This window comes from Molothrus aeneus, chromosome 5 (assembly GCF_037042795.1).
Source record: "Molothrus aeneus isolate 106 chromosome 5, BPBGC_Maene_1.0, whole genome shotgun sequence".
Lineage (NCBI taxonomy): Eukaryota > Metazoa > Chordata > Aves > Passeriformes > Icteridae > Molothrus > Molothrus aeneus.
In genome coordinates this window covers 67,230,608-67,248,043 of record NC_089650.1, presented here as the reverse complement: position 1 = coordinate 67,248,043, position 17,436 = coordinate 67,230,608, and the positions used below count along the sequence as shown (strand labels likewise).

At 42.1% G+C, this 17,436-nt stretch overlaps 1 protein-coding gene across 1 annotated transcript in view; it reads right to left on the bottom strand.

Moving 5' to 3' along the window:
• MKLN1 (muskelin 1) overlaps positions 1 to 17,436 on the bottom strand; it is a 102,795-nt gene that overhangs the window by 48,503 nt on the left and 36,856 nt on the right. Inside the window, exons 7-9 of the mRNA XM_066551052.1 lie at positions 13,489 to 13,566; positions 12,273 to 12,338; positions 4,156 to 4,268 (exon numbers count right to left, since the gene is read on the bottom strand). Of these exons, the coding sequence (XP_066407149.1) occupies positions 4,156 to 4,268; positions 12,273 to 12,338; positions 13,489 to 13,566 (257 nt within the window). The remainder of the gene's footprint in view (positions 1 to 4,155; positions 4,269 to 12,272; positions 12,339 to 13,488; positions 13,567 to 17,436) is intronic.

Below are 17,436 nucleotides of genomic sequence, written 5' to 3'. Positions count from 1 at the left end.
AGAGACACACAAAATATGCCAACTATCACACTGCTGTAGCCTCATTTATCTCATCTCCAGAGGCATCAACACCCCTCAGCATTTTGATCCTATTTCAAAATCCCCTGACTATCAATTTACACCAAACAAAGTCTTTCCTACATTTAAAACTGGCCTCCTGCACTGATTTTAACTAAATTACCCTTCAAAAGAGAAAGCTGCTACTTGGAAACTAGAAATAGACATCAAAACACACACATGAAATTTCCCTGTTAACTGACACTGGCCTAGAGTAAAAATGTCCAAGGAATGACAAGGTTTGTTTTTAAAAAACTATTTATTCGCTAATCCTGAAGAGGTCTGTTGATCTACAGCCACTAAAAAAACACCCCTGAAGACAACAGCATTTGTCAGAACATTCCAACTGATTCAGGGTAGAAACTCTAAAAGGCTCTTAAATGAACCCCATTTTGGCTGTGCCTTGTGCCAGCTGATTCACAGGGCTGTCACACACTGCACAGACACAAGCTGTGGGGAAGCTGAGAGGTCCTGAGCTGCTCCAGGGAGCATCTCCCTGGAAGGATTCTGGCTTGAGGAACAGGATTTCACAAGCACAGCAGGAATCCTGCTGGATCCATACTCTGAAGGGGTGGTGGGGTCTGTCTGTCTGTCCATCAGCAGTGGTGGTGTGCTCACCAGCAGGTCCTGCAGACCCTGTTTTCATGCTGTAGGTGATCAGCTACTCCAGCAGAGCCCTGAGCATTTTGTCCAGACATACAAGACAGACATAAGGAGCTGGAGCATATCCAGACAAGAGAGCAGAGCTGGGGAAGGGTCTGGAGAACCAGGAGGGGCTGAGGGAGCTGGGAAGGGGCTGAGGCTGGAGCAAAGGAGGCTCAGGGGGCCCTTGTGGCTCTGCACAAGTCCCTGCCAGGAGGGGACAGCTGGGGGTATCGGGCTGTGCTCCAGGGAACAGGGACAGGAGCAGAGGGAACGGCCTCAAGTTACACCAGGGGAGGTTGAGCTTGAATATTTGGAAAAATTTCTTCACTGAAAGGGTTTTCCATCCCTGGAACAGCTGCCCAAGGCAGTGATGGAGTCCCCATCCCTGGAGGAACTCCAAAGCCATGTGGATGTGAGACTTGGGGACATGGTTTAGTGGTGGCCTTGGCAGTGCTGGGAGAAACAGTTGGAGCTGATCTTAGAGAGCTTTTCCAACTGAACTAGTCAATGATTCTATGAAAAAGAGCTATGAAAAATCAGCTTTGGTGTCTAATTGTTAAAAAAGACAAATGCAACTTCAGGTGACAAAGAGACACCTCACTGGAAAATGTTGAAAAACAGAAGCAAAAATATTTTTAAAAAGGTCACACAATGTTCTCCTAATGCACTGCAGCAGAAGCTCCCAGTACCCTTATCCCAAAGCATTACTCTGCATTATCCCTACAATAACACTGGACAGGATGCAACTTTCACCATATTTCACTCTTATCCAAGTTTCATTATTAAGTGGCTAATTTAACCACTGTCACTGATTAATTAGAATAAAAAAGCCAGAAGAAGAACTAGCACAATACAACAAAACAAGATTAAGCTCCACTGGAATCTATTCTGAATATTTTTTAAAATTCCATGTCAACAGACATTTCCTTTTTGCAAATTGTTTGTGAGCAGTTGATGTCCCTATTAGAGAAACATCTGGATTCTTTGTTTTTGAATATACTTCTCAACATTTGAGATTGACCTTTTCATTTCTAAATCAGGTTTCTTCCAGATCTGTTTGGGAAAAAAAACCAAAACCACAACCCATTGCTGGTTTCTAGTGATGTAAGTACAGCAGCTGGCAGCTCACTGTGCCTCAGAAAGTCACCAAAAACCTAAATTATACTTCAGGATGCCTCCTGAACACTGCTGAATGTATCACAGAATCATGGAATGCTTTGGGTAGGAAGGGACTTTTAAGCCCATCCAGTGCCACCCCTTGCTGTGGTCAGGGACAACTTCCACTGTCCCAGATTGCTCCAAGCCCTGTCCAGCCTGGCCTTGGACACTTCCAGGGATCCAGGGGCAGCCACAGCTGCTCTGGGTAATCTGTGCCAGGAACTCCCCACCCTCCCAGCCAGGAATTTCTTCCCAATATCCCATCTAACCCTGCCCTCTGGCACTGGGAAGCGATTCCCCCTTGTCCTGGAACACCATGCCTTTGTCCCAAGTCCCTCTCCAGCTCTCCTGAAGCCCTTTTAGGCACTGGAAGGGGCTCTGAGCTCTCTCTGGAGCCTTCTCTCCTCCAGGTGAGCACCCCCAGCTCTGCCAGCCTGACTTCAGAGCAGAAGTGCTCAAGTCCACATCATGGAAAACTGTTGAGCTTCTCATCCACCAACACCCCAAGTTCTCCTCCTCCCTGGGGCTGCTCTTGGATCCATTCTCTGCTTGGCCTCTATCTGCTCTTGGAATTGCCCCAGTCCATGTGCAGGACCTTGCACTTGGCCTTGCTGAACTCCACAAGGCTCACAGGGGCCCCACCTAATAAGTTTGTCACAGAGAGTCCTTCCAGAATTCCCTTTCCAAAAAGCCATGTTTCTCCACACTTCTCACAATTAAATACATCTCTTCTTGAAAACTCCTCACACGTTCAGCAAGTCTCCACTTTTTAAAAATTCCTCTTTCTTCCTCTCCTTGCTAGACCCTTCCCAACTTCCATCTGAATTTCCTGAACGTCCATAACACTCTGCTAACACTTTTCCCTCCAAAATCCCTTTATAATCATTTAATCACACAAAATCACAACTCTTCTACTGTGTCTCCTCCACGGCTCTCCTTTTGTGCATTCCTCCTTTCTCCCATCCCAGCCAGGCCTCCTAAGCTTTAGAGAAACTCAACTGGATGTGCCACGACCCCAGCAAGAAGGAAATGCATCCCTTAAACACCAGACTGACCCACACTGGTTTGTGCAGGAAGAAAGCACAGCAGCCCCTTTTTGACTAAACAGTACATAAATATAACAATTTTACGTCTCCACAGCTCTGTTATGACAGAAACCAGAGTATCACATTCAGTTTTGTTATTGCCCATTTTGTAAAGGATGTTCCAATCGGTAAGTACATGACACAGAGATTCAAGGGCTACAGGAAATGCCTATGACTTTTTTTTTTTTTTCCCAGCTCAGGCTATTTGTCCTACTTGATCACAATCTCTAAAAAAGCTTTGCTATGAAAAAAAATGAGAATATTAAACTGTTATTTAATCTGGTAAGGAAGCCCACAAAATTAGCCATGACAAGAAACTGAGAAATATAAATGAGAAACAAGATGTTTTTATACTGTTTGCAAATAGCTGAGGAAATCAACTCCTGAATTTATCAAAAATGGTGGGATATCAAACTTTTCATACCTCCAAGAAGAGGCGGCATGTATTTTCTCTGACAAACAAGTAATGAACACAAAATACAATAACCACACAAAACTTGAAGATGTACAGTGAAATGAATTACAGAAGCCAAAGGTCTTGGACATTTTTTGTCTGGTCCTACAACCCAAGCTACATTCATTTCAGGTTTCATACGTCAAATACTGAGCAAAACAGGCCAAGGAAAATGGTTCAAATGAATTCCATGAAAGCTCTCGGGGTTGTGCAGCCTTTGGCAGTAACCCCTGTCCTCTAGATTTCCATCTGGTAGTTGTCCATTTCTATTCATTTTTGACAGAAGCTAAAAAAATAAACAATTGGTTTCTGAAGCTCAAACACCAGGATCAGGTCTGAAATGTTCATTAGCAAGTTCTTGGAAGCTTCCAGTGGGAGGTGTCCCTGCCCATGGCAGCAGGGCTGGAACTGGATGATCTTTAAGGTCCCTTCCAACCCAAAACATTCTGTGATAAGTCTGGTAGTTCAGTCACACAAAATTATTTAACTCGTGCTCTACTTGCTGAGCTGATTTCTTGGCCGATCATTTCTGCTTTTGAGAAATAAACCTTTCCCCTCCAGGAATCTTAGCACTTCAAAGCCACCTCCAGCTCACCTTTTCCCCATGTAAACATTTCAAAAGTCTTCAGAACTTGAAGGTCTGAACTTTGTGGCTCTCACTCTTATACTGCACTTCAACACAAGTACTTTAGGAGGGGCATTTTTGAGGGCAACCATTGATGTATTTTTAAAAATATGGATGTTTGCAGAACTTACCTCTTTCTCTGTATCCCTGGATATACAGGTCCACTGGTTTTCCTTCACACTGTATGCCCAGAAGTCAGCCAGATCCTGAGTTCCATCCCAGCCACCAAACAAATAAACAGTTTCTATTAAAAAAAAAAAAGAAAAAAGTTAATTTTATTTTAAAAAGAGAATGTGTTTAAACAGGCTAATACCTACAAAACATTTGTGACAGAGACAAACTATCAGAAGATAAATTTAAACTCTTTTTTTTACTTAAAACACCACTGCTCTTTGAATGGAACTAGTCATCAACACAAAAATATGGTTTGGTTTAGTAATGGAAGATTTTAGGATTGATAGACAGCCAATTCTCAGAGTCATTTTCTATTTCCACATTTACATAAGAGGCAATCAAACCCACAGCCTTCTGATTAAAATTCCAGACAGACAAATGAACAATATTTAACATTTTGGATCCTGTGCATGTAGTCTATCAATGACATCTCATCCTGTGCCCTGTTTGGTGCAGGATTTATACATCAACAAGATTTTAGAGATAGGAGCAGCCAAGTTTTTCTGTTTAGTCCATCCCTTAGATAGAAAAATCAAGTACAAAATCCTCTTCAAGGGAAATGTCTTGCATAAAGTAGCTTACCTGATGCCCAAAACCAGTGAGTACAAGAGTCACAAATTTAAGTCAGTGTTTCAGGGCTGTCACCTCAAACCCACAACTCCTCTGTGTACAGCAAGTTCTAAGGCTTCCCAGACTCACTGATAAAGCCAGATGAAGCCTTTGAAAAGGGGAAGCATTTAAGAAAGGAGTTTCTGTTCTGCCATGGAGAGATAACCAAACTGCTCCCATTATAGAAACAGCACTATCTGGTCTCAAATTCTAAAAATATTTCATTTTTAGACTGCATTAAAACAGAACACAAAGCCAAGCCCAAGAAGAACAAGCTCCTCAAGACTTGCAGAGCTTTGAAAAACTCCTTTAAAATCCACAAACCACTTCTATTATGGAGGTAATGGCCAATTTTTAATCCAACACCAATTAAAGCACGGAGTTAGAGCACGATTATAAAATGGGACTAGTCCCTGACCCTTACCTACCATCAGGATAGTGGTCATCACCATGGAAAGGTTACCCTGGTTCATTAACTTTAATTACCCTTCCTCCTGGACTCAGGGCTCCCAGTGTTCCCTGCAAAGAGCAGGTCCCTTTGTGCGCATAAATTCTCACAGCTCACAAAACCCACATTACCACAACAGCTTCATTGATAGCCGAGAAAAATAAAAGATTTGGCACCAGCTAAAAATCCTACTGGGGCCTTGCCAAAATGTCAGGCCTGCCTGGAAAGGCTTTGTTGGCTCACATGAAATTTAATAGCAAACCTGAATGACTCTGATGAAAACTCAGATTTTGGAAGTTACCTAACTTGGGCTGACAGAATTAAATGTGAGCACTGAGAGAGGAGCACGAGCACCCAGCTGGTGCTGAGCATCCCCAGAGCAACACCCTGAACACAACTGGACATGGACTCTGTGCCAGAACCATTTTTCATCATGAAGTAAAACTGTAGCTCACATGAAAGAAAGGCTCCATCACTATCTAGACCCAAGGAAAATAATTTTTTGTTTATTGCCTTATTGCAGAAGTATATACATATTTTAGAGGAAGGTTCCATGTTTTAAAAGGAATATTTCTTAATGCATAAATGCATCTGTTGCTGGTAATGTCAAGTAAATAATTTTTTATAGTTCTCTGAAAATTTGTAATTGTTTTCCCATGGTATAAAGCAAAAAAATAGTTGTTTGGTGGTTTGTGGGATTGTTCTTGTTTAGTTGAGGTTGGGTTTGATTGTTTTGGTTTGGTTGGGTTTGTGTTTTTTGGGGACTTTAAACTTTTTTTTTTTTTTAAGTCAAACTTCACTCTATTTCCCAACCAGTATCACTGTTTGTATTCTAGCTGTTAATCCAGATTTTATGGGAGGGGTTTTTTTACACTCTGCATGCAGAGACCCAACCAGGACAGATATGAAAGGCCAATATTCAAAGGAGAGGACAGAGGCCACAAACCCCAGGCAGCAGCAGTGGGGCAGCCAAGCAGTCTCACTCCAATATAACTCTGGTAGCACTGGGGAACTCAAGGAGGAAAGGATCCTCCCTCTGCATCCAAGCAATATGGAACACAGCAAATTGATGCTGCTTTATTAAAGCAAGTCTCTATTCAGCTTTAGGAGCAGAGCAGGAGAATTTTCAAACCTAGCTGCAAGGCAACAAGAAAAAAACATGAAAGCAATTATATTTACCCAAAGCTTTCACCAGCTACGTTTAGGAAGTCAAATTTTTCCTCCAGCATCCTCAGCTTATTTCCTCTACATTTTTTTCTGAATACAAATTCAACACTTTTAATTAAATATGTTCTGTGAGTATTTCTAAACTGCTTGCTCAGTCAAAAATTTTTCTGTAATGTCTGAGCTCTTTTCTTCCCTTACTCTCTAGATGATTAAAAGGTGCCAGAGAAGTCCTCAAATTAGAGGATGTACATTCCCAACAATACACGTATTTCCTGTCAATCTCTCCTTAATTTATGTTTCTCAGAAAAGCAGCACAGCAGCCTTCTCCAACCCATGAAATATCAAAATTCCTGGGGTGGTTTCAGTCCAGGTTCAGACACATTCTCAGGGACAGTTCTCTAACTCCTGTTATCTGCATTTTCTGCATGTGCTGAAATACTTGGTGGGATTTTGGTACAGGAGGTCTTCCTCAGTGAGTACATTCCAGTCCTGCTGACATATTTAACTATATTCTCTGGTCAAGTAGTATTTCCATGTCTCTGCTAGAACAGTTATCTAAGGAATATAAAAGAATTGTGGATCTACAGCACTTGTGCACAGTCCATCAGTCATCCCCCAAATCCCTCACAGGAGGGCTAACTTCAGCAGAGACCACATTGCCCAGGCAATTATTCAGTTATACTTTGTCCAAGGATGGACATTTCAGACTGCAACGACTAATTTACTTCATTACAATGTTTTCCCCCTAATATTAACCCCAACAGGATTTTCCCTTCCTGTCCTTTATCCTATCCCTCTGCTCCCCCCAGAATGGGCCTGGCTCTCTCCATGCTCTCACCAGTAGCTGAAGACAGCTCTAGGATCCTCCCATGAACCTTTTTTCTACCAGATGAACAAAACTGGCTCCCTGAGCATCTCCTCACACATCACACGCTCCAGCCCTGATCACCTTGGTCAGTTCAGTTTGACACAATCCTTACTGTCCCAGAGACCCCAAACCAGGCACAGCACTGCAGATGTGTCCCCAAGTAACCAGAAGAGGAACATCACCCTCCCCTTTCCCTGCTGGCCGTGCTTGTGCTGGTACAGCCCAGCAGGAGAGGCCACAAGGACATGTTGATGATGCACACTCAGCTTCCAGAGCCTTGCAAATCCTTCCATGCAGTCAGTCCCCAGCCTGTCCTCCTGCACATCCAGCTGTCACATCCCAGGGGCAGGATCAGAAGCTCACAATGCTCTCCTGCAGCCCCCCTGGACTCATGGCCCTGCTCCCCATTTCATCAGCCACTGCCCTCACAGGCAGCTGCCAGCACAGACTTGCTGGACTATACTGGAGCATCACTGTCTCTACAGCTATGAAAGATTCCTCTCAGAAATAACAAACCAGCCAAGGTGTAAGATCTCTCAAAAGCCTTCTACAAAAGGATGTCACTTCTCCAAGTAGCACCCACACCTTTAGTTATGTGCCAGCAGTGCTGCCCACTTTGTGAGGAGCATTTAAGAGCACAAATATAAAACCAGCCTTAAATCTTCTTGCAGTATCACAGTCCTTGGGTTCTGAGCCACAGTTCAGCTGGATACAAGTTGGCTGAATACAAGGGGTTTTTTTAAGGATAGGCATACAGTCTCAAATGTGAAAGCCCCATGAAGTTGAGTAACCTCCAGGATTCAGCAGCTGTTTGTGTTTCAGAGCTTAGAAGCCATCTGTGTTTTGTTTCTGAGATCCCTTCATCCTGTACACAAGTCTTGTCTTTAAATATCTTATGGATAGCAGTGTTTTCCTCAGGCAAAACAGCATCCTTCATGTCTGCTGTTCTCTCTTCATCTTTTTCATCTTTCCATGCTGCTTTTGAAGGAGCCTTGTCATTTCTGCTGTGCTGCCCACGTACACAATGGGCACGCTGGGCCCAGTGCTCTGAATCTCCCTCTGTTCCCAACCTACAGATTTGTCCTCGTTTATCTAACGGAAGGAAGCAAACAGAATTCCTTCGGACGAAAGGAAAAGCAAAAATGATGTACAACCAAAATTACACAGCAGTTGCACTTCAGTGATAGAACAGAGGTACCACATCAATAAAGATCATTTCACTAATGTTTTCCCTCAAAAAATTGTTTCATTTGCCAAAGAGAAGAGAAATGGAGACAGAAGAAAAATCATCCTGGTTGCTTTGCTGTTATTTCTAAAGCAGGCTCTTGGGAAAACTTCAACATTTAAGAAAGCCTGATATAACACCAAATATCTTTTTTTTTAATAGAATGATTTCTACATGGTCCCTATTTCTATTGTTGCCAAAACAATTACATGGCTTTATGGACTGTACTGTCATTCACTGTGTCTGCTCTGTAAGAGCAAAAGAGATCAATTCCACCTTGCCTATGGAATTATAAACCACATCTCCAAAACACAACACACATACTGTTCCTAAGTACCAACATTACTCCTTAAAACTTGCTTTTGGCAATTCACTTACCCATTCCCTCTTCCAGAATAAGCACAGGAATTGTGAAACATGTGGCATATCTGACCCATAAGGAGGCCAGGGAGGGCAGACACAAAGAGCTGTTAATAAGGAACCAGTGCCAGATGCTGACACCCTCATCCAAAACTGCATTAGGGTTCAATTCCCTGGGAACACAGTTCTGCACAAGCCTGAGTGTTACTGCCCCAGTATTTCCCCAGGGCCTACACAAATAGCTTCTCATGCCTGACATGCAGCACACAACACTGTGTTCTTGTGTACTTTTGGGGTTGTTTGGGGGATAATTTTGTTTTAATCTATGTACCTGGGTTGCAACTACTCAAATACTTCCCCTTCCTTGTAGAAAAGCAGAGAGAACTCTCCAGCCTCCCACATGGAGAACTGCATGAGAAATGCACCTTGCAGGGAAAAGCAGGAACCACAGGAGCTTTCTGTTTTCATTTGCAGCCTAAAGCTTTAAAGTACCTACCAGTGGTTTCAGCTGTAACTGTGAATTTTTCTTCGTTTATGTTTCTGCACATGTATACAAATCCAACTTCCTAATTCTCCCATACAGAGTCATTCCAGTCTCAGTGTTAATGTGATTAAAATGATGGAGGATATTGTGGGAATCACTAACTTCCCATTTTTAATTTCTCTTTTTTTTTTAATACAGGAAGACATCAAGCTGCATTCTCAGTTCTGCATCCCACAATGCCTACAGTTCCATTTCAAACTGCTTTAAGGGATTTCCAAAGCATCAGGAACACTGCACTTACTCAGTCAGCTGTGGCAGGTATTAAGAACAGGAGTACCAGATGGAAATGAGCTCCAGCACAAGTTTCTGGCTGCCAGCAGAGATGTTAAATTCTCTTTCAGTTATTTTCAGCCTACTCTAAGTGAAAGATAAACCATGCTAAAAGGCAGTTTAGACCAAGCTAATCCACGTTCCACCCAAAACTGATAAACAAAGTCTCAGTGACTCCATGCACTGGCAGCAACTTAAGATCTAGTTCAGCTACTCACCAGCCCATATCCTCTACCTTGACACCAGCACCTGCATCCAGCAGGCTCAGTACTATTAAATTAGAATTATTCTTCTAGTCAGTAATGAGTGGTTAAAATCTCTTTGAGGTTATTCAAATTCCTGAACCATTTATAGTTCATCTATAGCTATGGCAGGTCTGGACATCAGAGATGAAAATTTGATTCCAATACTTAATTCTACATGATCTGAAACTTCAGAATCTCCTTGTAAGTATGATTTTTGCTGTTTCACTTCACTTCCAAAAGATTCAAGTTGAAGAAAATACTGATTTTTGAGAAGGACCTAACTCCTCTAAAAAGAGTGCAAAGTGAGATGATTTTTCTTCAGTTACCAAAGTCTTCTGAAAAAAACCCACTCAGCAAGTGTGTGAGTAAGGAGGGAGGATGTCTTTGAAGGGAAGAGTACACCACTGCTCCTTTTTCCATTAGCACTGGATCTGTCCAAGGTTAGCCAGGGAGCTTTCCAGCTCCAGTCTGTAAAACACATCCTGACATAACTGGCTACATTCCCACCAGCTCATTAAACTCCACCTATATTCAAAAGGAAAACTCCAGCAATCAGCAATGGGAAACAGCCCCAAGAACTTTCCCTGGCCTGTCACGAGCTAAATTAAATGGCAAAACTGATCATCTCAAAAACATTTCAGCTTTTACAAGCCTCAGTGGACCTGGATGCAAAACTGAGAGCAACTTCCCAAACAGCCCACAGGGAACTTTTGGGAAGGTATCCCACCACCTGAAAGTAGAGCTACAGCAGGAAAGGACCACCGTAAGGGGGGGAGATCTAGGACTCCACCTCTGTGGGTACTGTCCAGCCACTTTTATGCAAGTAAAACAATTAAAATAAAATTTTTAAAATGTATATATTTGATAATTTATATTATAATGTATAATATACATACATACATTGATAATATAATGTATTATACACATATTTCCATAAATAATATAAATATTATTATAGATTAAATACACACATGTATCAAATGTATCTATAATACATATAAAATGTATCGAGAAATATTAAAAATATCTGGATGAGTTTCACTGCCTTGTTAAAGCAGAGTGAAACTGAAGTCAAAGGCAGAGCTGACAAGCTTACTGGGACTTTAGAGAAGAGCAATGGAAAGGAAGGCTCACACTACCATGGATATTTTATTTTCAGGAGGTGTGCAGGACTATCATTTCCAAGTTGACAAGGATCATGTTTCTTCCACGCTCTTGTGAAACACTCACTGCTAATTCCCGAGGCCACTAGGGAGCGTCCCCAGCCTCTGCATAGACAAACACCAGCAAATCCTCCAGCAGTGTTTTGTTCTAATCAATCTCAAACCTCTCCCAGCAAATGAAAGAAGTTTACTCCCCTACACCAAATAACTTGAGTGCTTCCTCCAGTGCAGTAACTACTCTGAGCAGAAGCCAGAGGCTGCAGCTACTGCTGCATTTTTGCTTGTTCACCATGACTTAGCAAATTACTCTGGAAGGTCCTGTCCTGTCACATGCTCTGTCCCCATCCTGTGACCACGACAGATATGGCCATGGGCACTTTTTTGCCAGCTCCTTCAATGCCACCCTATATTCCTGTCCAATACCCACGCCCTGATTTTGTTTCTCCCTTCCCAAGAACAATCCTTTCACTCACACAGCAAAGACTCGGGCAGATGCTTTCCTTATTTTAGTAAGGACTGACGTAGCACAGAAATCTGATTAAGTAACAGACAAAGATATAAAAAATTATGCAGAACAACAATCACTGGAACTGCTCCTGATACACCACCCCACTTTCTTTTCTCTGTATGTTCTCTGAAACAGAGGCTGAGCCATTCCTTAAACTGCTACAGGAAATGTTTTTGCAAAAGATGTCTAAAGAATTATATTTAACAGGAGTTTCTAGAATTATATTTAACAGGAGTTTCTTGCACACTGTGGGAATTAGAAGCCACTCCAACCAAAATACAAGGAATGTTTCAACACATCAGATCTATTGCTTAAGCACAGTCTGTATAAGATAAGAGAAATTATTTTCCCTAATTTCTCTTCTCTTATTTGAATTCCTGCTCTAAGATGGTAGGAGGAACAAAAAATTAAAACCAATTGCTCTTGTCTTAGTTAAGACAAGACAATAGCTAAGACATAACACAGAATTATTAGGGAAGAAGGATAAAGGCAGCTGGGATATAGATCCAGAGAGGAAGCAGAACCTTTAATCCAACTATTAGAAAGTGCAATTCTTTTTTCCTCAAAACCTGAAGCTAACACAGTGTCTGAAGAAAAACACATTTGCATATTAATCTGGGAAAAAAATGATTAAATAATTTAGTTAAGAAATGTAACAACTACTCACCTGTCTGCACATCTATCACCATCTGATGGCCACCTCTCATCCCTGGCCGACTGTCTTCCCCATCACCTTCAGAAAAAGAGGGAAGGGAGAATTTTCCATTTTAAGATTTTTAAACCAAAGAAAGGTACAGCCTCAACATGGAAGCAGAGGAACTGAGTAACTCACCCTTCCTTAAACACTGGCACATCACTTTTTTCCAAGTAATATCTTTTGTGCATTATAAAACTGTACAAAGTTTTATACTGAACTAGCTGGTGATTGACGGTACAGAGAGCAGAAGTGAATACTGCAACTCTCTGCCTTGGAGAGGAGCTCCAACGTTCCTGACACACTTGGTGCACACAAAAGAGCTCTGAGATGTCCTTGCAGCTCTCCAGAAGGGATGACACAGTCACCCTTTGGCTCCCCTTCCATCTCTCCACACCTGAGAGCTGCCTGAGGGCTGAGCTGTGAGATCAGATACTCAAATGGCAGGGAAATGAACCCCTGGGATGGGAACAGGAGGTGATGCAGACCACAGAGCACAGCCAGCTTTGCACCAGCTATTCTCACATATAAGGGAATTCCAACTGTCCAATTAAAGCAGTTTTCCAACCACCTTACGTATCTTAAGCATTCAGGACAGGTGACACAGATAACCTCTCCCAAGGGGCTTGGGGACAGTGCTGCACACTTGGCAATTGTCACCTTGGATCCTGCATTTGCTCTGTGACAGTGATTTTTGTACTCTGCAGTTAAGGATGCTGCTACAAGTCTCCTCTCAAGGCAGACAGGAATGGAAAAGATTCTGCAGTTTGGATTTACTGTGTAACAGATCGGGGCTTCAAAAGATGCACCTCATTTAAAATACTCCCTGTTGAGATAATGTATTTATTTGCCAGCTCCTCAGTTTAAATTGAACTTACATCAACTCCATGTGCTATATCCAGTAACACAGATAGCTGTTCTCATGTTTAACCAATATTCTGGGATTTGTTACCAAACTGATGATCTGTCCTTGAAGTTACAGCTAGTATTCCTACAGTGATCCTTACTCATCCAGAGGACAGGCTGAATTTCACTGAATTTGCAGACAAATGCAACTTTTTCAGAGAAGAAACCATTCCCTAAAACTCTCCTAGAGGAGACTTTCTTGCATCATTCTCTTGCTCCATATTCTCAAAGGAACAAGACAGAACTGGCAGTACATGAGTTCTATCTTAAGAAATGTCCTTACCTTTGGTGCTTTTGGGGATAATCTGCCCCCAGCGAGGTTTGTACTCTTGCTGACTGATATACTGATTGAACAAGCCATCTGCAAAACAAAAATTTTGCTGGATAAAACATTTATCCTTCCATTTTAGCAAAATCACTATTAAGGTGGTAACTTCAGCCTAACTCAATCCAGTATGCCACTCCAAAGCCTCCATTTTCAGTGAGTTCTCCATTATGTGTCAGTTAGTTTGTTAAACTTTTGTTAGTTTGTTAAACTTTTGTTAGTTTGTTAATGAACTAAATGTGCGAGCACTAAAATAAAAAGAATACTTGCTACTAGATCAATCAGAATTATCCAGTTTGCCTGCCAGGTCGTGCCAAGTGTCTATAAATCTCCAGTGTGGTGTATTTAATTAAGAACAGAATCCCTCCCCCTTATTTAAGCAAAAGGAAAGTTGCCAGTGCATATAAAATTCAACCATTTTGGTGCATGTTAAGTTAAAACTAGGTCAGACAGCATCTCTGGAGCTTCATCTGAGAAGGGAAGCAGAGCAGATTGTTTAAATGCTGTGATATGGGACAACCAAGTGCTGGATGAAAAACAAAACAAGAGTTTACATTCTCTTCAGAGAATTAAGCAAGAAGAGCGACAGAGGAGGCGTTAGATCTCCTGGGCCAGATGTGCCAAGTGCAGCATTTCTGTGAGCAGCACCAGCTCCAGCATTTATCCACACTCCCCTTGCGCCCTCCACCTCTTCAGCATCCAGAGGCAAATCCCTAATCCTGTTCCGATGGTAGCAGTCCATCACACAAACACCAATTTTCTGTAAAGGAGACTTGTAACACCCACACTCCCTGGGACTGCTCTCCAGTCTGGGAAGGGCTTAGCACGTGGGGAACTTGGTGCTTTTGTTCTTCAAATGACTCCTCTGAAACACCTACCTTACCTTCTGTAGCACAACAAACTATGAGAGCACCTGAGCACTGTTTGCCTGGCTACATCCCTCCCATCACTCACCATCTCAACACACAAACTCTTCCTGGCAAATGTTTCTGCTCTATTAATGTATTAATGCACTGGAAGAAAAACAATAGGAATTTAATAATGATGAATGCCTCTGCTTATTTATACAAAAGCCCTTTGTAGGTATATAGGCAAAAAAGAATGATCCTTACTGAATGCATCCCTATTTATTTAGAAAAAGGTAAAAAATCTTTGTTAAACACGACACAAGGCTCAGAGAAAATTTTCAAGTGTTTCCTGGCATCCTGTACTTTGTCGTGACTGAAATCCAGGTTTTAATTAAAACCCAAGCCAGCAAGTATTTCCTGGGAGAAGATGAAAGCTCTATTTAGAGACCATCTAACAGGAAAACAAGGGCACTCAAGAGCTCCTGAAAAGTGATGAGTTTGGTCTGAAAATATAAAACTTCCATAAATTCAGCTGTGCAAGTTTTTCCAAATAAATACTCTGAAAACAGGGCAGATTTTACTTTCACCTCAGCAGCAAAACCAGCAGCTTTCCCCACCACATGAGGTAATCGAGGAAAGCCAGAAGAAGTTTGCTCACCGTATGTAGAAGGAAAAGTGGTTTATTTTGGGTTTAATAGCAGGGCTCTTAACTCCCACTTCTTCAGCATTTATGAAGCTGGGACAACACACTAGAGGCTTGAAGCTTGAGATCTCAAAAATTGTGATTCAGAAAAGCCAGGCCTAATAGAACAAATGCATGTGCTGTAAGAAATCCCACAGTGACTCAGCCACAAACCCAGACAGAAATGCAGCTTTTTGGTTATCGTTACAGCCTTGGGTCTGCAAGACAGAAACCAAAACCGTATTTATCCCTATGGCAGCCAATAGATAATTGGACATAAATAGCTCAAAAGGATGAATTACACCACACAGGATCTGAAAGGGTGATTTAACCTCTCTCCCATGCTCTACACCCACAGGCTGCACTTGTCAAGATATGACACTTCTCCCCTACTGTGCCTTCGGCCTCTTTTAATAATGCTTCTCGTCTTCCATGGGACATTGGTTTGGAAATACTCCAGCTTGCTTCCCAGAAATGTTTCCTTCTGCTGGAAGCAGTTCCACATTCACTCTACTTGCATTGCAAACCAGCAGCAGCTTGTTTTGGAAGCTGAATCACCACCTGTCTGACACCACCAGGGAAAAAAAGGAGGATTTCTAGGTGGATTCTGTACCCGACGCCAGACCTACGCCAGCGCACTCCTTATGTTCCTTGTCAGGAGAGCACTGCTGACCAAAAGGTCTCCAAAGCTCCTGTGAGGCACTGAGGCTCACAGCTAGGCCTGCTCAGGTCTGTCAGCTGTTCCCAATGAAACAGGAGTTTAAAATAAATTTCAAGACTCTTGTCAAAAAAAAAAAAAAAAAAAAAAAGAAAAAAAGCGCTGAGTGGAAGTTTTTAAATGAAGTGTTTTCTGTCACTCCGGAGACCTCTCACTTCAATGTCCATGTTTACTAAAATTACAGCCAAAAAAACAACTTTGTACTATTTTCAAGCCCTTTGCAGTAAGCCATGACGCATTTTGGATGTAACAACACGAAGTTCACCGTGATTAAAGCTTGGTAAATTCTGCCTCCCTGATAAGCCAAGTCTTGATTTTGCCAGCCAACTGCAGGTTACCCAGAAAGGATTACAACAAACATTGCGGACAAAAATATTTAACTTGCTGAAGCCAATCAGGAGCAAATTGTATAAAGTTTAGGGGTTTTTAGACAACACACATCTCCAGGTAAGGCTGCTGAAATCTGTTCACTTCACTGCCAATGGCTCAAAAACCTTCAGAGTGACATTAGCCCATAATTTCTGGGAGCTGGGGTTTGAGGTTTTTGAGATTTTTCTCCAACCAAAGAAAAGCAGCCAAAATACCTAAACAGCGTTAAGGCTTTTTGAGTCACAAACTACCTTCTAAAGAAAACCTGAAGGAGAGAAAGGTTCTACCAGATAAAAATCCAGACAATCCTTGACAATTTCCTCAAGACTTGGGAGAAAGAAGGAAACATACAATTTTTTTTTCCAGCCTCTGAGCTGTAATATTTTCCTGCACTTTGTTCTTCATAAAAATGAAACAAGGTTTGCTCTCAAATCCATGTAAGTTATCCTACTTCTACACAAACCGCTACCATTTACTTCCCAGAGGCTTTGGATCCCTAGCCAGCCTCTCTCCTCCATGTATCCCAGTATACAGAACAGCTTCCTCAGAACTAAATCCAGACAATATTAAATGGTAAAATTCAGGTATACGTGTCTGTCTAGAGTTTCCAGGGGGAATACAATTGTTCTTGTGCCTCCTGTTCCTGTGAATCATGAGTTCTGGGAGACACTGGAGCCTGCAGGCTGCACATCACAACTTCTTGGTTGTCGCACAGAACTGACTTGTCACCAGATAAACACATGTCACATACTGACACGAGCAGTGCCAGAAGGAACACCTCTGTCCTGGAATACTAATGGGAAACAAGCAGTTCTTCCACTATTCCAAGCAGCTTTCCATGTCTACAGGAGCTGGGAGCAGTTCAACCAAGCAATTTGCACTCCACATACTCTCTGTAGGAATATTAAGCAGATTTTTTCCCTTCAATAATATAGGCCCGAAAGCTATAGGAATGGATCCAAATGTGAAGCATTTGAACCGAGTCTGTGAACCAGCTGAGATTTAGGGAACCTTTTCTTTTTGAGACGAAGTCAGGCAGCTGCCAGAGTTTCCATTTGCCCATTTTCTAAGTGTAACGCACAAGTCAAAAGAATCAGTGGGAAAAGTGTGGCTGCCTGCCACCGAGCTCTCAAAAGAAATCATCTGGTGATGTGAGGTGGAAGACAGCGTTCATCATTAGCAATGCAAAAGAACAAGAGTTAGCTCTGCCAGCACTAATTCTTGACCACCTACTCTTTTTCTACATGACTAAGCCTATGGAAATAGCCTGCGAGAGATGCAGAGCGTTG